This window comes from Wolffia australiana, chromosome 9 (genome assembly GCF_029677425.1).
Source record: "Wolffia australiana isolate 7733 chromosome 9, ASM2967742v1".
Taxonomy (NCBI): Eukaryota; Viridiplantae; Streptophyta; class Magnoliopsida; order Alismatales; family Araceae; genus Wolffia; species Wolffia australiana.
In genome coordinates, this window is record NC_135843.1 from 7,007,695 (window position 1) to 7,032,191 (window position 24,497).

The 24,497-nt window shown below is 39.7% G+C and overlaps 1 protein-coding gene across 1 annotated transcript; it reads left to right on the top strand.

Annotated features, from left to right (window-relative positions):
• Positions 1-373: 373 nt before the first annotated feature.
• Positions 374-3,064, top strand: LOC144708013 (uncharacterized). Its single transcript, XM_078581301.1, has 4 exons — positions 374-541; positions 646-855; positions 980-1,045; positions 2,783-3,064. The coding sequence occupies exons 1-4, from the start codon at positions 389-391 to the stop codon at positions 2,921-2,923; spliced, it is 570 nt and encodes a 189-aa protein (XP_078437427.1). The 5' UTR covers positions 374-388; the 3' UTR covers positions 2,924-3,064.
• Positions 3,065-24,497: the final 21,433 nt, after the last annotated feature.

The following is a 24,497-nucleotide window of genomic DNA, read 5'->3' on the forward strand; positions in this document are numbered from 1 at the left end:
GGATGAAATAAAAGAAGTTATCCATAAGATACCACTTCAGGCGTGACTTTACGAGTGTTTACGAGCGGGAGCGAAGGCGTGAGTTTACTAGCGCGCTCAACTTTAGGAGCCGAAGGGGCAAGTTTAAAAGAGGGTTAAACAACCTATATCATCCACACTTAACCAGCATTTGATACATTATACAACTTCGAGCAATATTAGTCATTGTTAGGGGTTCAGTTCGTTAGTTGGTTTTTGTTTAGAGATTCAAGCAGTGCCTGGCACATATTTTATCCGGATGACGGACGATTTTAATAAATAGAACGGACGACGGAGGACGGCAATGACAGATCGTCATCCGTCCTCCATGCTTGTTCTTTTTAGTCTGTTCTTGCTGTGTATCTCGTCCATGGCGGTCGCTTGGAAATCTTCTACCGCTATCTTCTTCCCCGCAAGTTCGAGCCCATCGACATGGCGGCGAGCTCGCCATCTTCCCCAAGCCTCTGTTCTTTCCAGCGCTTCGTCCAGCTTCAGCTTCCAACGTTACCCCATCTTTTTGCCGGTACGAGCGTCTCCTACCTGTTGATTGAATTGGGTAACATGTTTTAAGAAGAGTTATCGCCTTTCGATCAAGAAAAATTTGATGGGTTTTCATTCTTTGATCAGAACGGCCGTCGATGGCGGCAGATTAAGGCGGTCAATGATGCAGAGGAGTACATCACGAATGGAGATTACGATGAATTTGATGAAGAGGAGGAAGAAGATAAGAGCTTGGATCTTCTCGCTCGTTTCCTTCACAATGTTTTTAAGAATATCTCGCGGCGGGTTCGGAAGGCTGTCAGATCCGTTCTTCCTGTTCCGATCCCCTCTAAACTGGTGAATTATTACCTCCCGTTCTTCTCAATTTGGAATTTAAAATGTTAGGGTTTATTGCGTCGGTTCAATTTTAGTTTTAAAATTCCATTTTAATCTGATTGGTTCGCACTTGACGGCATTCAAGGTGGGATTCGCAGTCGATGGTATACTGATCCTGGCTTTCTTATGGATTCTCAAGGCGTTCCTAGAGGTAGATATTCACTGGAGTTTTCTCTTTTTTATAATTTTCTTGATTATTAGATGAATGAACATAAGACAAAAACTCATGAAGAAGAATAAAGTAAAATTCGAAGCGACCCACGTTCTTGAAGGAGGAGAGAGTGACTTAGTTGTTGAGTTATGTTTAACACCTTCTGCTCTAGTTAACTGTTTTTTCTTCACTACCTTCAAGTTCATGTGAATAAAATAAGTAACGTAGAATGGGTCATAGTATAATTATGCATGAGATGTGAAATTTCATCTTGCCTACATTGGACTAGTTGTCTGTAGATATATTTCCTTCTGTATTTTTAAAGTACCATATTTTACTTACCCTCTGGGGGTATTTCCATCTATTTACCTGCTAGGGAATACTTTGCGATATTTGGAATATATCCTTGAAATAGTGATAGCTGTCTCTGTTGGAGGGCATCACTCTGCCTTCAGTTCATGCAAAATTAATAACTCACACTAAGGGGGTTAAAATTTAGAATTGACATGAGATGCTCAGTTTCATCTTCTCTACTTATAGGGATCAGGGATCGGTAAAAAATTCTGATCTTATCTATCAGATCGGGGGTTTGATCAGACCTGAATGATCTGTTTGAAATTTCTGATTAATCATCAGTTTGGTCGATATGTTTTCTGATCAAACCACTATCTGGGGTATTGTAATCAATTGTATGATCATGATCGAACATGCTCGTAGCCAACAATGCTCCCTCACTGCCGTCAGATCTCCTTGTGCCACTGACGTCTGGATGCTGACTTGCCATCATCATCTGCATGTCACCGAGTCAGGTATCCTTGCGATGCCGTCATTCTCTTTTCTTGTGCCACCTCCGTCCACTCTTCCCGCCTGGAAAAAGCCAATTATTTTAGGGACTTTTAACTTTTTAGAAGAGAAAAAATTTTGGACTCGTATACTCTAAAGATGGCAGAATTTCACCTTTTTTGTTATGAAGAAGCAGGTTCAAACTCTGCAACTTTAAAAGTACATTTTTTTATTCAAAGTGAAATCCAAGCGATCAGATTGATTGGAACCTCATGATCAGGTCGTACAGTTTATAGAGATCAAGATCAGGTGAATCAGATTGATTGGTTGTCAACCGTCAATCTGGGCCTTTCGATCTATCTAGGGTTACTTCCGTCATTTTCCATTCTGGGGGTACTTTGATCATTCCCTTTTTTAATGTTGCCCTCCCTTTAGGAGAGAAGCCAAGAATTGAGAAATGAAGTAGCCTAGTTTCCTCCATCAGCTCCAGACTCTTTGCTCCATTTTGGCCTTTCCCTTCAGTCCTATGCGATTGTCTCTCTTAACTAATCATATCCGTTTCTTCTCACTCAGCAGGTCAATCGATCATCTCCTTTCTTGTTGATAAACCATACAGAATGAGATAAGAGAGATTACTTACTTGGCCTTCATGTCACGAGTCATCTTAGTCTCAGATGGAAGATTTTCTTCTCAGTACCATATTCCATTTTTTCTATTCTATAAAAACTGAACTTACTGAAAACAGTCATGTGACATCTTCCATTTCTGAACCTGTAACATTAAAAATAAAAAATAACGGTGGAAAGGGACCGAAAAAGGTTTACGTTTTTGTGGACTACAATTTTCATTTATCTAGTTTTTAAGAATCTTATATATAATTTGCTGACATTTACTTCTCAGAGCACATTAAGTTTTAATCGTATGATTCTAATAAAAAGAGTTGGAATATTCCAGGTTATCTGCGCTGTTGGAAGCATGGTTTTCGTCAGCATCCTCATTGTTCGAGGAGTGTGGTCAGGAATCGCCTACTTTCAGGAGGGCCGATTCAACACCAATGATGATCGACCTTGGACAGGGGTGCAGGGGGCCACTTAAGTTGTTTCTTTTTTTAAAAACACCATGCAGTATATGTTTCCGCTTAAGAAACATTAAGAAAAATGTATTTTTTTAATTATATGTTTCCGCTTCTGCAATATATTCAATAAAGTTAATAATACAAAATTAACTTTTTCTATTTGACCCATTTGGATAATTTCCAAATTATTGATGCATTCAGTCGACGCAGTCAGAGACCAAAGAAGTGGGCTTTTCTGGGAGATTGACAGATATTGTGTTTTTTGTGGAGACATGCCATTGGGTCTTCTTATTGGGCTGTAAAATAGTTGTAGTAGAGGTTCAACTGTATATCCAAATCCAGCTTTCTCCGGCCTCCATGCACAGTAAAACAATTGGCAAACATAGACCAGACATCAGAAGGGCAGTGCAGGGTATATGAAATATTAAAAAAACTGGGGTTTAATTTTCTGAATTCATAAAAGAACCTGAGAGCCCTATTATAACCTGTATTCATAACCTCAGACAACAAACTGCACTCTGATCCCTGATTGGAGGTTGGACACTAGACATTGTTCAGATATCGATGATCATCTGATATCCAGTCCCGTCCTCACAGTAGCCAATCATCATCCTAACATTGGAACAGAAATAAGCCAAAGACTTTAGGACTTTAGTGGTGTGATGTCCCATTATGTTCGTTCGTTGAGTCAGTAATTAGGGGGATAGGGTTCATCATGTCTGGACAAGACAATGACATGATGAAACAAAATGATGACAGAATCAATATGATGGCCTCATCGTCAAGGGGCGTCCTTGTCTGCTGTCAAGACACAATGGCACACTGTATAAACGTTTGATGGCACATCACATCATGTCAAGTAGTGTTACATCAATAGGGATGGTAAGCGATGGCATCAATAGTCATCACCATCTCTCTCTTCCATTCTGTATCTTCCACTGTCTCTCATTCCATCCCATCCACAAACCTCACACCATTGCAGCTACTCTCTCTCTTTCCCTCTCTTACATTCCATCCTATGTGTTCGCCTCCTGCCACCATCACCATTGTGTTTCTCTCTCTTGGCATTTCTTTCCATCCAGCTCTACCTCCCGCTCTCTTTCCGATGGCTGTAGTAACAGAAAGTGTAACAACACGCATAACTTAATGTAACATTATGGGATGTGACAAACGTTTTAATTTCACTTATTTTAAGTATTTTCATCCAAAATATTCTCATGGGAAAGGCTATCAAATGCCCCTTCCTTGATGTAGACAGGTGAAATATGGATCAACCCGTTCTTTATTTGTCCATTGGTCTTGTGTCTAGATCACTGTTGCTTGAAGCCGTTGACACCGCATGAAGACTATTGGGGTCTATGGAAAATTTTCACTATTTAAAATTATATTTTATTCAGTGACCGAATAAAATCAATTCAGAATTGAGCTTTAGAATAAATGATGATCATATCACCTTATGAGGAATCGATTCCACACTCACTGTGTTCCTTGGAAGAGTACCTCAAGCCATTGAACTTGTTCAACGTCCAGATGAACCGACACAATGGATTTCCTCTTTGACTTCAATTCTCCTTCAAGATCTAGTAGATCTTCCCAACCTCAAGTCTTGCCAAAAGGGGATAATTTTGAGGAGAGAAGACAGGTGGGTGCCAGATCTAGTTGTCATGGGTACCTAAAATGGGTGCCTCCCTCAAATTGATTTCAGACATTTTTCGTAAAAGTTCTTATAACTTAAAAATATACACCAATGTTGATAGATCTTGCACGTGTGGCCCTCTGGGCGCAAGTTTTGATTGATCACTAGTTAATAAATTCAGTACACTATTGGCCAGAGGCAATCCCTATACTTATCATGTAACTCAGATCAAATAATGCAATGCTTCCTATACCTTTAAACAAAAATATTTAGGAAATAGGTTAAAAAATTGATCATTGTATGATGATCTCACTATAACTCACTTAGTCATTGCACATAGTCAAGGACTTCTTTATAAAACACACAAGAATAACAATGGATAAAAATTGAAATTAAAAATTATATAGAATTGCAATTGGCTTGATAGACACATAATATCCATCCAAGGTAGCCCTGACACATTGCTTGCCTCTAGGATGCTTGTGTATATTCTACATATCATTGTTCTCTATGACCAAACGAAAGTGATTCAAGAACAACATTAAAAAAACTAATGATCCAATCACCTAGGCACAAATTGGATTTTTAGTTTCTTGGATCCTCAACTAATATGTGTTGAGGTGCTAAAGTGTGCAGCCTCGAGATGCATCCATGTGATACCTCACATTACAAATATCCACCTTCACCTTGATGAGCCTTGTGTTGGTTTATGGTGCCTTAATTAAATGATATAAAATAGTTTTCTATGCAACAAAAGCATTGATTGATTAAAAATCAATCCCTTAAATATTATACATTACATGTACCTCTTGGGGAATTTATTCCACCCTTTACTTGCTCCTTTTTATATTGTTCTGAAGCCATTAATGTACCCGGTTTCTATAAGTATCCACACGGTTTCTATAAGTTTCTCTTGGATATCTACTTCTTCTCCACCTCTTCTTGAAATCCTTGTAGACTTTTTCACCACGAAGACTCTCTTCTTTGATGAGTGGATAAAGCTTAGAAGGAATAATTTAGGGCGAGGAGACAGCTCTGGCTTGCCTGGGTACCTGAGATGGGTCCATTCCCCTATTTATATTTTACTTAACATTTTTCATAGAAACTCATTAAGTATAAATATATTCATGCATCCCCCAATGATCTCATATGTGTGACCCTCTAGGTCTGTATATCATTTTAGTTAATAACTTTAGTGTCCCAAAGACAATTACTAGTCAACCTTTTTAATTGACTGTAACAATATATAGATTAATTGACTGACTGATTTAACCGAATCAATAGCTTAAGTTTTTAGTCGGTGGGGTTCCAAGTTACACCTCATGCTCTAGAAGATACAGAGTTGTGTTCCAACTCTCTCATGGGACCTTTATCATCATAGGTTATCATATGTGTATAATCCTTCATCCATACAAGACTCTCGAATGACTTAAGAGTATGGTTGATTGTCAATCCCTAATTTGTCATTCAGTTAGTACTAATGCAAAACATGTCTTATCCAATATCTTCACTACCTTAGACAGAGATTTAGCTGAATCTTCTTCCAAGAGTGAATCTCCTCTTATACAGACGATGGATAATCCCATCTTAACCATGCAATCATCTATGTAGCCTTCTTGCTATAACTGAGCTATGACTTGTTTGAACCCCATAGTTAGAGACTTGTAAGTTGTAGTCAAAACATAGTAGTCCACCCACGGGATGTTTTTGGTGTCTCATGTCAATTGACCACTTATATAATCGTGACTTAACTTAAACTGATTGATGTTTAGGTATAATGCCATTGAGGAATTCATATGGATCAATCCAGTGAACTTTTTCTCCAAAGAGCACCCACCGTTTGTCCTTAGTGTCTCCAAACTAATGGCTACATGATCAACCATACTTATCATATAAGTAGGATTGAATGTCCATTTCAACTATCCATTGAATAGAAATATTTAGGATGAATGTTTAAAGACTAGTGACCACTTCATTATGATCTCATTATAATTCATTAGGTCATTGCATTTATTTATGGAGTTCAATATAAGCATGGTAGTGTGATTGACTCGATGGCTATATAATATCCATCACCTTGTTGACACTCCATCTTTGTGCCAATCGTATCAGGAATGGAGAGGAGCGAAGAAGAAAAGGGAGAAGAAGGGAAAAGGCCCTTGATAACTTGGGCATTGGTGAACTTCGTTCAGGGCCATCCCATGTTTATATTAAGTGGATATTCTCATAAAACCCCCAAATTTTAAGTATAAATTTTAACATCTAAAAGAGCATTTATGTGTTACCCTCTAAGGCCATGTATTAGTTTAGTTAATGAATCTAGTGGCCCATGAACATTTCTGGTGTTCGTAATTATATAACTAACTCACCATATAGATGAATTAAGAATTAATCGATTTAACTCAATTGATAGATCGATTCTCCGGCCTGTGGGGTATCAAGTTACACCTTGTGTTCTACAAGATACAAAGGAATATATTGACTCAATCATAGAACCAGTTTGTGATATGTTATTTTGTATGCATAGTCCTCCATTTGATTGATGTTCATAGGATGACTTAGCATACAATCAACTAGCAAACCCTAATTGATCATTTGAGTTAGTACTAATGTGTTCAAAAACGATTGAGGAATTCTTCTCTATCGTTTCACTGCTTTGTTGATGACTTCATCTCGCTACCTTGCTAGTCACTCAATCATCTTTGCAAACTTCTTACTGCACTCAAGCTTAGACTATTTGCAATTTCACTCAATTTTAGACTCATAGGTCTTTGTCCAAGTACAACCATATATTCACAAGATGTATTTAGTGTCTCAGGGCTAAGGACCGCATATAGAATTGTGACATGAACCAACTTAACTGAGAGTTTGAAATAATACCATATAAATATTTCTAAGGATCAGTTCAGATAATTACTTCCTTTGAAGATCACCCACTATCTATCCTTAATGTCTTTACATTAATGGCTAGTAGTGTGTGTGTTACCCCCTATCCACCTACTACCACTACCTTTGAGTGTTGCAACTACCGTTGATAGTCTTTCTCAAATAAGTTACATGTACAATTATGAAAGATATGGATCTTTGATATTACATATACATTAACCTAAATAAGAGGGAAATTTATAGGCAAAATGAAGTGATAGAAAATAGAATAGTTTGTGTTTTGGATACTATTTAGAAGGAAGGGAGACTGTAGAGAGCTGTAGAGCAAGGAAAAAAAGATATGAGACTGAGTCACTGAGGGCCACAAAATAGAGAAATTGAAACTTTTAGAACAAAGGCAATGGAGAGATTATGGAGAGTATGTTTCTGTCAAGCCAATTACACTATTATCAAAATAAATATTTATCTATTATTAGTATTTTTGTGTGATGTTTATAATAAAGTCATTCAATACCTATAGCGACTTAGTGAGTTATGAAGAGATGAAAATACACTCTCAATGGATAAATATTATTTCTCAATGGAAATAATATTTATAAGCATCTATTATAAAAATTATTTCTCAATGGATACTCAAGATGAACATAGAACTATCCAGAAAGAATAACACAATCCAATCATACGTTTTTGATGAGTATGGCTGATCTTGTGGACATTTCCGTAGAGACACTAAGGGCAAATGGTTGGTACTCTTAAGAGAAAGATGTCATGATCACGTGAACAGTCATTTGACCTAAAACACCAAAGACATTTTATGCATGCATAATTATAATTTTATTCATATTTAAAAGCCTCAAGTTACAGAATTCAAATTAGTCTTAGCTCATTTATAGGAAGAATTATACACAAGTGATTGAGTAGTAAAGATGGGTCTGTCCCCGACATATAAAGGGAGTGACTTTAGGAATAATATGCATTAAATCCATGGCTAGGTAGTGTGGTTATCTAAGAATATGTTACCCAATAATCCTTTGCATGCACCAATACTAATTAGAATTATTCATAATATGGTAACTGATGTTGGTAAAGGCACCGTGAGAGTTCAATCACTAGTTTGTATATTCTAGACGACAAGATCTAGCATTACACCCTAAGAGATAGAAATTTAAAATATTGATTGGCTTAAATTGATCTTTGAAAAATTAAAATATATGTCAATATAATTAATTAGTAAGTTCGGAAAATAATGTTATGTGGTAATTTAAGTTTTTAAGTTGATAAATACATGTGCATAGAGGGTCACATGCATATGAACTATCGATATTCACGGATATGCCTAAGTTATCAGGAATTTAATTAAAAATTTGAAAAATAAGTATAAATAAAAGGGGGGACCCATTTTAAGGGCCCATGCCAGCCAGACCTAGAACAAACCACCCCCTCCCTCATCTTCCTTTCTTCTTAAGCCACTCCCTTCATTATTGTGACTTGATCATGAGAGTATCTACTAGATATTCAAGTAGATTTGGAGAAACTAAAGAGTAGATCCAAGATTCAATAAAGTTTATCAAGTTCCACACGAGGTGTTAACATCATCTTAGAATTTATAATTCAATATGATATGATTTACATTGATTCCACTGCTTTTATTCTTTTAAATGATAAATCAAAAATCCATCCCAAAGAAATGTCAACATGATATACTTTTCCCTTCAAACGTTTGAAACCAAATTAAAGAGATGAGGTATAAAGATCTGTTGAATGAGAAACATAAGTAATATATGTGACTTTAAGACACTAAGAGAAACATAACAAGCTGAAAAAAGGGTAAGGGATAGATATGCCAATACAAAACTAAAGAGAAGATGGAGAATGAATTCAGAAGAAGGAAAAGAGAGAGATATGTATGTACCCATAATAATATTCAGCAAGACTCAAGATAAGATGGAGAGTGAGATGTAGAAGAAAGAAAAAAGATAGCTACATATGTACCCTTCTGAGATTCAGAACCAGAATAAAGAGAAGATGGAGAACGAACTGCAGAACAAGCAAAACAAATAAGATATGAGACTTTAAGACATTAAGAACAAAAGAAAAGGGAGACTGAAACTTTGGGAGCAACATAACAAGCTACTTCATAGCACAGATTCACAAAGGAATATAAGAGATGAATAAGGAGAGAGATCAGGAGAAATGGACAGATAGGATTCAAAATAGGAATTTATAATCAATTAATACTAAATGATTTTAAAACTTACTAAAATCTACGAATTAAGACGACTAAAATCAAAATTTGGAAAAAATGATGAACATGAACGGAATAGAATGTAACATTAATTGTAAAAAATGCATTTAAAGTGAACCTAAAAGTACCAGGGATGCTAGAGAATCGATCTGGGCGTCCTTGGAGCAACGAACACTGAAAATTCTCCAAGAATCTGACTTGAAATCGCTGAAAAATGCGGCGATGGATCTGCAAATTTCTTCCCCAAATTGAACTCTAAATCCTCCCAGGTTGTTTTTTGAGTCTTCGAGAAGACTAGGAAATCACTTCTCGAGCTTAAAAAATCAAGAACGAACTATGAAATCTCGTTTTCTCCTCTTTCATCGTCACGGAATCAGAAGAACAGCTCTTCCGATTCCGATATATTTTATCTCTTAAGTGCGTTGTACGCCGAGCGTACAAGGCGTTCTTTATTGGCTAACGTGGTATCGTGTACGGGTCTTCCTCTGTGCGCACCGCACCGCATACGCGCGCATTGCACAGTGGAGGACCTTCCCAGTGCTATGCATGCGTTTAACTCGCTGTGTCGCACGTAGTGAGTTAAGCTGCACGTGGTTGGTCGTCGCGCGGGTGCGTGTGGTGCGTGACATGCACGGCGCTGCGCATGTGCGTGTCATGCAATGAAAGCCCAGATCTGCTCTTTCATTGGTCCTCGTCATGACGCATGAGGTGCGCTTCATGCTGCACGTGATGCGCGACACGCAAAATCGTGCGTGCATGTGTGTCATGCACTAAAGCCCGAGCGGGTGTTCTCATTGGCAGCCACTCTCTTCGGTGTCTTTCCCTGCACACTGAACACCCGTTAGCACTTAAACTGGCCCAATATGGGCCAGTTTCATATAAAAAAAATGTTTTAAAATGGAAAAACACCTAAAATAAATCCTAAAAGTTTGTTTTATTTACTTATTTTATTTTAATCATTTAATTTCATTTAGAATTCCTTTTAAAAACATTTAAAGTGTAAAAATTGACCTAAATATAGATTAAAAGTATTATTTAACTTGAAATTCAAGGAATGTATTATTTTAGTCTGAAATGATAATAACATGCGTTAAAAATCCATGTTTTATGTATTAAAAGCCCAAAAAATATGATGAAATTAGCACTTATTTAGCTCTTATTTGCATGTTATCATTGGGTTTTATGCTTGACAAATATCTAATTTAAATAAATACATCTTATCGATTTGATCAATTTCTCCTTGTGTTATGATATGAGTTTTATACCCAAGCATGCCTCTAAAATTTTGGCAGTAGCCCTTGCAATTAAGTTTGGGTGTACCAAAAGTCAAATTCATTTCTATATTATATTGACATGGAATGAATGAACATTAACAAAATCATAAATAAATATTCATGATAAAATATGATATACAAGTTCATTACAACCTGTTAAACTATTTCATCAATAAAATGAAATTTTTTTTCCAATGGCCTAGATTTTATTTCATTTTTTATTTTTTAGTGGCTGATAAATTTTCAAACCTTATACATGAATAAAAAAGTTGATTGATTCAAGTATTATTTATAAAAAAATCTCATTTACTTCTTCCTCCTAAAGTCGGACATTAGTTTTCATCTGAGTCTGAATTGACCTTTGTAACATGAATCTTCATCTTCATTGGCTTCATTGCAGATTTATCCAAATATATGGCTCCTATGTACCGTAGAAAGTTGATGAATCATTTCATTCGTCTTTATCACTGGCTCGTAAACTTTCCCCCTCTTCTGATTCTTTTTTGTCGATATCATGACTTTTACTCCTACCTAAAGTAGCACATCATGTGTTCGGATAGAATGTCATAGGTTACATACTCTTACGAGTGGATGTGTTAGAAAAACTATCCAACCCATACTTTCTGTCCCTTACCATCATCCATTGTCCTCTTTCCATCATCCATCATTGGTTACATCCCTTTTATTTGTCATTCGCTCTATCCCTTACTTTTATCTGTCATGGGTTCAGTCCCAAAGTATTATCTGTCATCTGTTCTGTCACTTACAGCTATCTTTTATCCATTCCAGCCTTTATTGTTATCTTTCATCTATTTCGTGTCATGCCATCATTCGTGATCAATCATATGTCCTGTCCTTACTTTTATCAGTGACTGATTCCGTGCCATACCATTATTCTTCATCTGTTGTATCCTTGGAACTGATGGAAATATATGTGGCCGCAAGCCAATCACACATTCCACATCTTGTTTCATATTCATTAATAGAACATATTCATTATGGTGCGTGTGTGATGCTTATAATGAAGTTCATGAATACATGATTGGACTTAGTGAATTATGATGAGATCGTAATACGGAGATCGCTAGTATTTAAGCATGTGTTCTAAACATTCCTATTCAAAGGATATGAGAGAGAGTGATGAGATGAAGTCCTTGGCCAAGGCAGTGAAATATCGGGAGAAGATTTCTCCGATGATTTCATAATGCATTAGTACTAACTAGGATGATCGATTAGGGTTTGCCAGTTGACCATAACCTAAGGCATCCAAGGAGCATCAAATGGATGAGGGATGATACGTAAACAATAACCAATGATGAACAGGTTCCATGAGTGATCCGATACACACTCCTTTGTATCTTCTAGAGCACGAGGTGTAGCTTGGCATCCCACGTGTTGGAGACTCGACCTATCGATTGGGTTAAATCAATCCAACAATAGTTAATTTGGAAGGCCAATAAAGGTTATTGGGTCACTGTAGTCGTTAGACGGATACATGGGTCAGAGGGTCACACGCACATGGTCTTTTGGACGTTGGAAGATATACTTAAGTCTTGGGGGTTTTTATGAAACATACTCACTTAGTATAAATAGGGGAAGGTCCTGAACGAAATTCACACAGGCCAGAATTGTTCAGGGGCCTCCCCCCTTCTTCTCCCTTCTCCCCACACTCCCTCTCCATCCCTGATGCAATTGGGATGGCGTAACGACGACAACGGAGATTGAATGGAGCTGATCAATCAAAAGGAGGAGATTCGATGTGTCGAGGATCGTGTGGATACGTATAGAGGCTGCACGCATGGGCAGCTTGACTCGTCAAACTCCAGGATCCAAGAAATCATGGATACGATTCGAGCAAAGGTACTTTGTTTCATGGTTTTATTGATGCCATAAATTATAAAAAAGTCTTCCAGTGCGTCTCGTTATGATTTCTTCATCCATGTCAAGGCCTCTAGAACTGAACAAGAACTCATCGCGAATTTATTCTAGGTTTACTCGGCATGAATGGATATTTACTCTAAGTTTACTATTGTCTTACCTTCACTTATTAATCCATTTAGTTTGCCATTTAAGCAGAAATAAAATGAAACTACAAACTCTGATGAAATGCAGACCAAATCACCAAAATGTTGCTTGCATCCATCTAGTTCTGTTTGTTATCCATTGATGTGCCTTGAAAACTGAAATGGGGCAGGATCAAGCAATAAACTACGCGACAATTAGGCACACCAAGTTAGCATAATAATTTGAAACCTTAGCATTCACGATTTATATTGTATGCTTCACGAAGTAGGATGGCCAAGCTGCTAAATATCTCCTCATGGTGTAGTGAGGCCCATCCAATGGCATTTAAATTTTTTACTAGTCCATTTTAAATTGCAAAACTTTGGGACCTTTATCTTAGAAAATGTTTGAATATTTTTATAGAGGACACCAATTGAGATTCACTAAGAGCTTAAACTTCACTTCTATTTGAAATTGGCTTCTAAGAATTGGTTTAATAGTTAGTCAATGTTGAACCCTAAACGTGCCTAAAATTTTGCATTGAAGGTGTGTTGTCCAAATTGGAAGTCTCTGAGACAACATTTGGCCTAGTCTTTAACCCGATAATTATCTTTCAAATCAGGTGAAATTGGTGGAAAATATTGGCCCATGCGACATGAGAGCAGATGCAAATATATGTGGCAGGCAAGCCAATCACACATTCCATGTCTCTTTTCATGTTCACTAATAGAACATATTTATTATAGTCCACGTCTGATTCTTAAAATGAAGTCCATGAATACACGATCAGACTGTAATACGGAGATCACTAGTCTTCAAGTATGTGTTCTAAATATTCCTATTAAAAGGATACTCATGAAGGACATCTAAGTCTTTGGATAGAATATTCCTATTCAAAGGATCCTCTCCTTTCTCCCCACACCTCTAGTCCACTCCGAAGGTGATCGAGATAGCATAAGGACGATGATGGAGGGTGAACGGAGTTTGTCAAGGTAAAGGAGGAGATTCAATGTGCAATGGACCGTGGATACATCTAGAGGCTGCACACGGGCAACTTGACTCGTTTGGCTCTAGGAACCAAGAAATCATGGATGCGATCCATGTATAGGTGATTCGTTTCATGGTTTTGTTGATGTTGCTATGATTCTGTTTTGAGTCTTTTGCTACATGAAATCCATATTTTCATCTAGATCAAGGCCTCTAGAACCCAACAAGTGCTAAGTTAAAACCCATAAAACTCAGGGTTCTCGTAATTTTATTCTTTCTGCTCTTTATCTCCTGTAAAATGGTTTATTGGGAGTGATGTAAATATATGTGGCTCGCAAGCCAATCAGACACTCCATATCTTGTTCAACACTTATTAAAAAAATGTGTTTATACTCGCATGTGATTTCTATAATGAAGTCCATGAATACATGATCCAGATTTGTGTTATTATGATGAAATCATACTATAGAGATCACTAATCTTTAAGCATGTGTGTTAATTATTCCTAATCAAAAGATACTCGAGAAGGACATCAAAGTATTTGGATGATATATCACTATCTAGTTCCACTCATATGATGAGTATGGCTTACCGTATTGCAATTAGTGTGAAGATACTAAGGATAGATAGTGGGTGCTCTTTAGCATATAGAGTTTGCTTAATTACTCAAGTTAAATCCCTGAGTGATATTATATCAAAGTATTAATCAGGTTGATTTATATCACACTTGTGACATTGGTCCTTAGACTTGAGACTCAAAATATATATTGTGGATGGATGGTTGTGCCTTTGACTACCATGTACAAGCTCATAACCATGAAATTCCAACAAGTTTTAGTTTGGATACAATAAGATGTTCACGAATGCTCTCGAGTAGTCATCGGTGTAATGGGATGTAGTTTTTGGAAAATGGTAGTAGAATATCAGAGTAGAATTCTCCAATGATTTTTGAATGCATTAGTACTAATTAAGATGATGTATTAAAATTTTATAGTTGACCATACCCTAACTCATCCAAAGAGCATCAGGCGAATGAGAGACTTTATCTGCATGGAAACCAATGATAGACATATTCCATGAGTGTGCCAATACACTCCTTTGTATCTTCTAGAGCGTGAGGTTTTGCTTGGCACCCCACCAGTTGAAGACTTGGATCATCGATTGTGTTAAATTGATCAGTCCTTAGACAAATCTATCTGATGATATAGTTAACTAACCATCAAGAGCAATAAAGGTTATTTTGGGCCACTAGAGTCATTAACTATACTGATACACGGTCCTAGAGGGTTACATTCAAATAGTCTTTTGGGCATTGAAAGATGTACCTAAATTTTGGGGGTTTTTACAAAAATACCCACTTAGTAAAAATACGGGAATGCCAAGACTAAAACTCACCCAGCCAGAATTATTCTGCGCCCTTTATCTTCTTCTCCCTTTTCTCATTGGCTCCTCTACATTCCCAATGTAAGTACGACGGTGTAACGATGATGGTGAGGTGTGAACTAGGCTTCCTTATATGAAAGAGGAGATTTGATATGCCACGGATTGTGTACATATGAAGAGAGGCTGGAAAAAATGAACATCTGAACCTGTCTCCGTTGAGCAATTGAGAAATCACATATATGTTGTGTGCATAGTTTTTTTAAAACATTGTTTAAATTATGTTCACAATCTTCCATTGATTCCTATGCATCTTACAGATGAAAAATTATAAATTTTGTAATAATGAATCTTACATAATTTACAAGCCCCAAAATTCTCATTCAACATATGTTTTATCATTATCAGTTTTAATGGCATTAATTATTCTGTAAAGTTAGTTATTATGTATTTTGTACGGCTGATTTTAAATAAATAATACAGAAGAAGAAATTTTTTTTTACTGCAACACTACTGGCCAAGCCAGGTAACCAAAGCAGCACTCAAGTGAGCCCCATGCTAGTTAGTGTAGATCGTTCAAGCTAGTCATCTCTCTCACATGTCTTGGCCTCATAAAGAAGAGCACCAGCACATGGGCACATGGGCTCATAAAGAAGGCCAAATTAACGCAGGCCATGCACACGTGCGTGATGGAAGAGTTTTTTAATTCATCTTACAATCCTACCCATCATTTGTATAGCAATTCTGTTTCATAATTTTTCTTATAAGGGACATCTCTCTCACATGTCTCTTTCAGCTCCGCGTCAGGCTGGGCAAATGAGAGGAGAGAAGGATCATAACCAGTAGAACAGGCTCTTTAGAAAACAATAAAGAAAATAACAATGTAAGCTGTCTTGGCCTGAAACCCATATCATAACATGCCAAAATATAAATGACCCTTCCATCTCAAATATCAAATCTTTGTAAGGAAGGTCTAATTGTCTATATTTTCTTTTATTTATTCTTGTGAGCTCCTGATTGGTCATGATCTCTGATGAGGATGGCCTCTCGATGGATGAATTAAGAGGAGGAGTGGCTGATGGAGATGTTGATGGGGAGAAGGTGACACCAAACTAAAAGGGGTCCATGGATACAATTTAATCACATCCCTCAACGATCAAGGGAAAATACATCCAAATGTAAGAAAGAAATAAAGAGAGAGATGGAAGAAGAGGCAAAAACAAAGATTCAGTTTTTATGGGAGGTACTTGCGGCTGTGATACGCATGCCTGAGTGCAAGCCACTATACTCTAGCAAGAATATAGTGCTCAAGCCCACCCAGGCGGCAAGCAATAGTGCATGCATATCGCATGGAAGGCCACCATAAGTCACTTCCCAAGGCCCACAGTAGGCCCCACATGAACATAAGGTATAACAACTAATATTTCTAATTTTTTTACATGGGATTCGCAACAATAGTCTCTTTCAGCTTCGCACCTGGGGAAGCTGATAAAAAAAGAGTTGGATTGTGGCCTGTTGGGCCGCAATCATAAGAAAATAAGAAGAAAACCACAATTGAGCTTTGAGCTGACTTGGCCCGAAGCCCGAGTCATAACGGGCCAAATCATAAGTGGTATGTTAATTGTAACCTCGTGGAAGATAAGACAGTTCACATTATATCTAACCCTTCTTTTCTCTTAATTCCTTTTTAGGCATCTAATTGGCCACAATGGCTGATGGGGATGGTAGGGTATCGAATAATGATTTAGAAAAAAAGAGGAGGTTGATGAGGCTAAGGATAAAGTAGATAACATGGCTCTGTGTACACTAGAAAACCAATGGACCCGCACCTATGATTTATTCACAACCGTTGAGTATTTGAGTAAATCAATAAAATATAAATATTATCTCATAAAATAATTTGACTAGTTAGTGATGAGCAAGGTTTGTCTCCTTAGGTAATAGATTATACAATTTAAATGCCCTTTAAATGTCGATTCTAGCGGAATGAGGAGATACATAGAAATAGGAGATTGTGATGTGATGAAAATGAGGTGGTAAGAGGGTGATAATACTTAATTAATATGGATGATAGGAATAATTACATGAGGAATAGGTAGGAGGACATGGATATATCAAATAGAAATGATAGAGTGAGTAGATGAAGGCTTGAAGTGATGATGGATGTAGAGGATCAATAAGAATATAGGATGATGACATGGATGGATGTGAGTAGATGTGGATGGATGAGAGTGAAATAGAATGGTGGAAGATAAAATTATAATGACCTAACTAATGGATATGATGGAAGAATGGATAGGTGGTTGTGAGACGAGAAGCGGATGATAGAGTAGATGATTTAGGATTTTTATACAAGATGAAAGTGAGAAGATTGAGATCGAGATTGAGATATGGCTGTGGTAGGGTGAGATAATGGAAGAAGGTGATGAGAAAGAGATGATAATGAAAATAAGGATATGGATCTAAGCAAATGGATGTGAAGGAGGGAAACCAATGTAATGTGAGAGACTAACCTTAGATCCCTATATTCCATTGGGATCAAAATACTTTAATGATGCAGATCAGCCTCTCCACTTCTCTATTGATCTTCCCCAATCTCTAAAAACACCAAGAACTCCTTGATGGACCTTCAAAACCCTCATTCTCTTTCAATCAACCTCTCTAGGAGGAAGTGAGTTCAAAGATAGCTTTCACAAAAATCTGAGGTTCTATTTATAGATCCAACCAAATGGATGTAAAGAGGTGGGAAAAATAAAACTCTGCTCAATATTTCAACATGAAATTCTATCTGGATCGTTAGATATTGCGATGTGAATTTTGATTATTTCTGACGGCACGAAGCAGTCCGGGCCTCAAGGCGTCTTGGAGTTGCCGCCATCACTGCGACAGGACTGCCGGCTCATGTTCAGCCCGCCCGGCACGCCAAAGTGACTTCCCCAATGCCCGGATTCAGGTACTCTAGGTAGGGGGTGCATCGAACTTGTTACCGGTCATTTTCATCCATATCTTTTCGAATTCATGTTTTCCTTCGTTTTCTTTCTTTGTTCTTCTTTTTCTTTCTTGCATTGTAGTGAGGGGGGAGTCCACTCTATAAGGACCTCCCCCTCCCTTAAGGGGCTTTAAACCCCCCTTATTCCTCCTCTTATGACACTACTAAGGGGGCCCATTCACATCCTTTCTCCCCCTATAAAAGGAACGGATGGGTGCCCTGGAATGATCGGACTTGTTTTTTTGGAGAAAATCGTGTTGAAGAGAAGACAGGTCCCGCTCTTGCAGAAGGAGTAGCGGAAGGGAAGAAGGCCTAGGGTGGAAGGAAGGGCGTCAGCCATTTCAGGTCGTATCCATCTCCCCTGCCTGCATGGCATATTCTTTCCATCTAGTGTGGTGCTACACGGTAGGTGAATTCTCCCAACGTCGACCACACCTGTCGGCGTCAACGTTCCCGTGACTGGAGCAGACGACTCCCCGCGTGGCAACTTTGACTGCACCAAAAGCTGAGGAGTGATCCATCATCCGCGGTCAGAATCCTGCCCCCCCTCAGGCCTTTACTGGTCGATTTTGATGCAAAGTCCGTCGATTGGACGTCGGAGGCCGTAAGTTCGCTTGACCAGGGATACCGTTGATTGCGAAATTGACCGATTGGGACCGATCGGATGTGACTTCCTTGATCGGGGACCCACCCTGGATGAGAGGACTCTCTTGACCGGGACTTGCTGTACCGTGGTGACAATCAGCTAGGACCCCTGATCAACATTCTCACTTACCAAAACCGGTCTTGGACAGGAACAATTTGATCGAGAGCCTCCCACCTGGTCTACGGCGCGGAGGCGACAACCTTGCCTGCGCGACTGTTCAACAAGTGGATGTAGGAGGATCCCCATGGGTTACCCTGCCGACAGCTTGGACCTCCAACATCTTGTGGCAGAAGCCCCTTGCCCCAGCTGCAAGGCTCACTGCTGTCGAGAGGAGCATACGAAGTCCTGTTTGCTGCAATGCCCAATTGCCGCCAGTTAGAGTCCCACCGCCACTCAACTCACCGAGTTAGAGTCACCGCCATCGCACCGCTCGCGAGTAGCAGAATCCGTTGGCTACGACCGGAGCAGCTTGGCCCCTCTGACATGCTGCACTGCTGCTGCCTCCTCCTCAGTCCTCCTCCTGACTGGCCGCTCCAGCTCGAGGGCTGTCACACCTCGCCAGCATCCCTTCTCCGCCGCCCCATCACCGACATCGCTTGCGCTCGTTCTGGACGCACAAAGCAGAGGATTCCACCAATAGACACCGACGAGATACGTCGTCACTCTGCCCGCCCGTCTCTTATTTTCTCCAATGCATTTCTGACTTGCCTCCATCGCTCGGGATAGATATAGGTGAGAGGGACAGGTTGAGCGTGAACTATGTCTTGCTTGAGCATCTATTCTTGGTACGAGTTGGGTCCGCCCTCCGTATCGCCGTGCTTAAATTATCTGTTTTCAGCCGCTCTGATTTCTGTTTTGTTTTCATCATGAAGAGTGCACCCTACTCATTGTGACGCATCCGTATCCTTGAATTTTTGAATCTGTAAATGTTGTTTTTGCATTGTTTTGATGTATCTAGTTTTATCTTTGTTGAAAAAGGGAGGGTCACCTAATGCGCCTCCCTAATGGACTCCTCGTAAGGGGCCCATCATGGCCCTATATAAGGCCATGATGAGCCCAATGATCATTTTAGATATGGAAGTTTTTGTTGCGGTTACTGCCGTCCAGGTCTCCCCAAGAGAAAAGAAGAAGGAAGAAGAGGACGAGGAGAGGGAGAGGGTAAGGAGGACAGAGGAAAAGAAGGTCATTCGTTGGATGATTGACCACAACTTTTCCCTGACGACACTACGAGTGCTCAGCGACGAACCAGCGACGACCGGGCCTTGCACCGCCGTTGAGTTACACTACACCATGAGTATGTTCGTGTTTGCCCGACGGATTCCCGTGCCATTGTGTGGCACCATCGTACCCACTACGATCTGTGAACCATCGTGTGCTGAGTTGATTTACCTGCACGTCGTTGGCTTCCCCCGCCAGTGACTGACGAATCACGACGATACGGGCTGTTCACATCACATGCATGGCTTTCCCATGAGATAGTATGCTCGTGATAAGACTTGGTGCAATCTGTTGGCTGCACGAGCGCGCGTTCACGTGCTTGGTCGCACCCATCAACCAGTCTCACGGAGGATCTGTGGCCATGACCCCGTGATGCGCACATCCCCCGCGAACAGAACAATGCGTCTAATCGCTTCGGCCACACCCTCCACCAGGTGAGTACATGCCCGCGGCATGATCCACCCGCGTCGGTGTGTCCAAACACCGCTCAGGCAGTGTATCGACCAACTGGTCCAGTTCGGACTCGCCATTTGGGGCACGACCCTCCTGCGTGGCTTGAGCTTGCTTTCGAGCTGAGGTCCTTATATACACGGCAACACCTGCACACGCCAACTACCTGTGTTGCTATTGCTCTGGGCGTCATGCTAGCGACCTGCCATCTGCACTGCCAAACAACTGTGGTTCGACCCTCCGTGCTGCCTGCCGTGTTGATCAATCTCATCGCTACCGCCAATATACCCGACGCCCGAGCCCTATCGGCGTGCACCGAGCCGTGTTTCACGTGTCACTGATGATACAAGCCATGCGTGTACCTGGCGTTGTGTTGTCATCTGACGCCGAGCCTAGGTGCCACTTGTGCCGTGCCCACATAGTGCTCAGAGTTTTCTTGCCGCTCCTCCTTTGGCCTCACCCTCGTCCTCCAGCGTCTCGCTCCAGCACTCACCTCTGTCGTCTGTCGAGCTACACAGTGCCTGTCTCTATCACTTCACCTCCATTCCTGCCCGTATCTGCTCACGCCGACGAAGACATCGAGGAAAAATGACACCACCGACGAGGTACATCGTTCCCCTTGCTCGTTAGTTATATTACGTCTTTTAGTATATTTTTGGCAGCACTCCACCGCGCCCGGGTTAGAATAGGTGAGAGAACTATTTTGAGAAAATCATGAATTGAACGATTCCCTAGGCATGAGCCGAGCCCAATCGTTACGTGCGAGCCCTATGGAATTATTCCGTTCGGCGTCGTAGTCACCATCGTCACTCCGACGAGAGTCAAAAGGTCACCGTCATCATCTTTGATCACCCGCTCTAGAGCTCAGAACTCGGCATTTTCCCACTCGTCGGCCCTGCACGTACACTCCACCTAGGTCATTCGCATCCACATAGTTACATTCACTCAGTGATTTACTTGTCGGATGATGCCGTTGACGACGTGCGACATCAGATGGTTTGGGGATTTTTAGTGCTGTAGGATAGGGGGTAGGAAGCCTATAGGTTGAAGGTTGAGGATCAGCACTAGGTGCATGGTCCTCCTCCTTAGCCTGACTTTCACTTCTCTGGTGGGAATCTTGGAGTTCCTTGCCATTTCATAGTCTAGAAATGGTAAACAAGTCCTTATCCTCCATTTCTTCTATATAACTTATATTTCTTGGATTAATAGAGGATTGAGTTGGAAATCGACCTGAGTGGGAGTTGGATTCAACTCCCTTACCTCCAATGTCTATTGGTGTTCGTGCTTGTTGCGTCATCCTTTGAGTTTCTCTCCTATCCATTTATTCTATTATCATCTTCCTCTGCTGCTCCATCATTTGAACCATCATCTGCATCATGGAGTCTTGAGGGTTTAAAATTCTGACCTTGCTCCATTCAATGATTGGGGTAGATTAGAGCTGGAGGGGGTGGATAGTGATGATGTTGCGTTTGGTAAGGTTGAGGTTGCTGGCCACGAGGGCCTTGATATCGGCCCCTTTGCTGGAAAGGTTGGTTAGGGCCTTGGTTGATGTAATTTCTCCCCCCATTCTATTCAAGCTTAGAGTCAACCACATTAAGTTACTTCTCATCATCATTGTGACACTCCCCTTGAAAGTGGTCATCACTAAAGCAAATAGGACAAGAGCCATTAATGGGGTTAGGCGAGTTATATCTCATTAAACTATTTTTTATTAAGTCAGTGAGCTGCTCAATTCATTTACCTATTCTCCCTTTGACACTCTTTACCCCAGCTATTTCAACATTAGCTTTGATTAGTCCAAACAAGGGGTTCAAAATTGACGATGAAAAGATCACTAACTAGTTCGTTTGTACAGTCAGTATGGACTTAATCAACAAATTTGTTACCTTACTAGTAGTAATTAGTAAGGGTCAATATCACAGGGAGCTAGGTAGCTAATTAGGATGAGTTTCAATATGAATGTTAAGTTCCACGATTTTATAAGTCTCTTTGATAAGGTTTTTATTTCTTAAGAGGGTTTATTTTCAGAGAAAAAACATGCATACTATTTTTTAATATGTATGAAACAATTTTCGTAAAGAGCCTAGACAGAGAATGATTTTTGAGATATTTTTATGGAATTTTTTATCATCTCGAGAGAGATAAAAAATTCTGAAATTAATAAGATTGTAATTCACTTATCCAGTCCAGAGTTATTGAACGTTTGGGAAGTGCCCACTTGTGTGCTGGGATTAGGCGTTTCGTCGCTGGTTGTGCCGACAGAGGTGCTCTCACATGCAACTGACCAAAACAATAATATCTGGAGTTCCAGAAGTCATTTTGACATGTGTGAGTAGGTGTTGAAAAGCTTAGGACGTTGGCCATCTGTTTGAGTTATGGCCAAGAAGCTTATAAATGACTGGGAGGAGGTAGAATGAGAAGAAGAGAGGAATCTTTTTGTTGCACCCAAGGAGCCCAAGGTGATCTTTTCATCTCCCTACCAGCTGGCTTCAACATCTAGGATGCTCCCAGAAGACTCCTTTCACCTTCAGGATGAAGGCGGACTCAGAAACAAGCTCAACAAATGGACAAAGTGGAATAAAAAAATACTAAATTCTTGGATACCCTCAACGAGGGTGAGGGGGGCCTTTTATAGGGTTACATGTGTTTTTTAGTCATTCCTGGTGGTTGGAGCATGAATGAATGTCCAGGATTGAGTTTTTAAGGCCTTAATCCAGGTGATCAGGCACCAGCCAATCAGAGTCTTTCCCTCCAGGTCAAATTTGGAGGGCAAAGACCAAGTTGGTTAGAGTTAGTTACAAATCATCTCTAGCCCTTGGATTTGAGCTCGAATGGATGGATCGATGGGTTCCACCTCATGAATCCTGGAATGGATCACGACCCTGGGTTCTCCTCCAAAAAATAACTGATAGCTGGAGTCCTCCTCAAGTGTCTTGAACATCCTCAAAGCCTCCAATGACCTTCTAGAAGGTTTTCTTCAAGCCCCTTCACATCAAGCCTATTAATTGAGTCAACTCCATTGATCAGCATGCATTATTTTCTTCATAGATCATTTTGATATGAAGTTTTCCGCAAGCCTCAAGACTCATGTCTTGACTTCTTCATAAAATTTTGTGATTATATGACCGCCAGAAGTCAACCTTTGGCCTGAAAAGTCAACATACTAGGGAAATTGTTAGATCCACTCCAACTTGACTCATTAAGTCTAGTGGGTGCTGGTCTCAATTTTAGGGTTAAAATTCGTCATTGGTGATTGAGATTATTCAATAAAAAGTATATTTAACTGTACTTAAAAATACGTAGTTAGTTGTGAGTACAGATCCTCTCCACAGGGAACGATGATTAAGGAATTACTTTCTTATACTAGTGACAATTGACAAGAAGATCAGCGAAAACATGATTCGAGGAAGTGAGCTAGTGAAATCAATAAAACATGCGTAATTATATGCTAATTTAACTTAAAAAAAGAGTAAGTGATTGTGATCGATATGATGATGAACGACGGTATGAACGAAGGTAGTGATTGAATGTGAAGTGGTGTGGTCGAGAGGATTGAGAGATGAGAGAATAGAGTAAAATGTGGGTGCAAGAATGATGATAAACACTAATTATGTTAACTATAGTGACGGGAAAGAGACAACGTAATGCGAAGACACTTACCTTAGATCCTTACGTTCCGCCAGGATCACGTTGATTTACGAGTGCCGGTAAGCTCCCCCTCTTCTCCAATGCTTCTTCCCACACACTCAGGACACTAAGAACACTCTTGATGGATCTCAAAACTCACTATCTTTCAATCAGACTACACAAGTAGGAAGAAAGTTCAAGATGAATTTTACAATGATCCATGCCTCTATATATAAATCAGAGGTATGGATA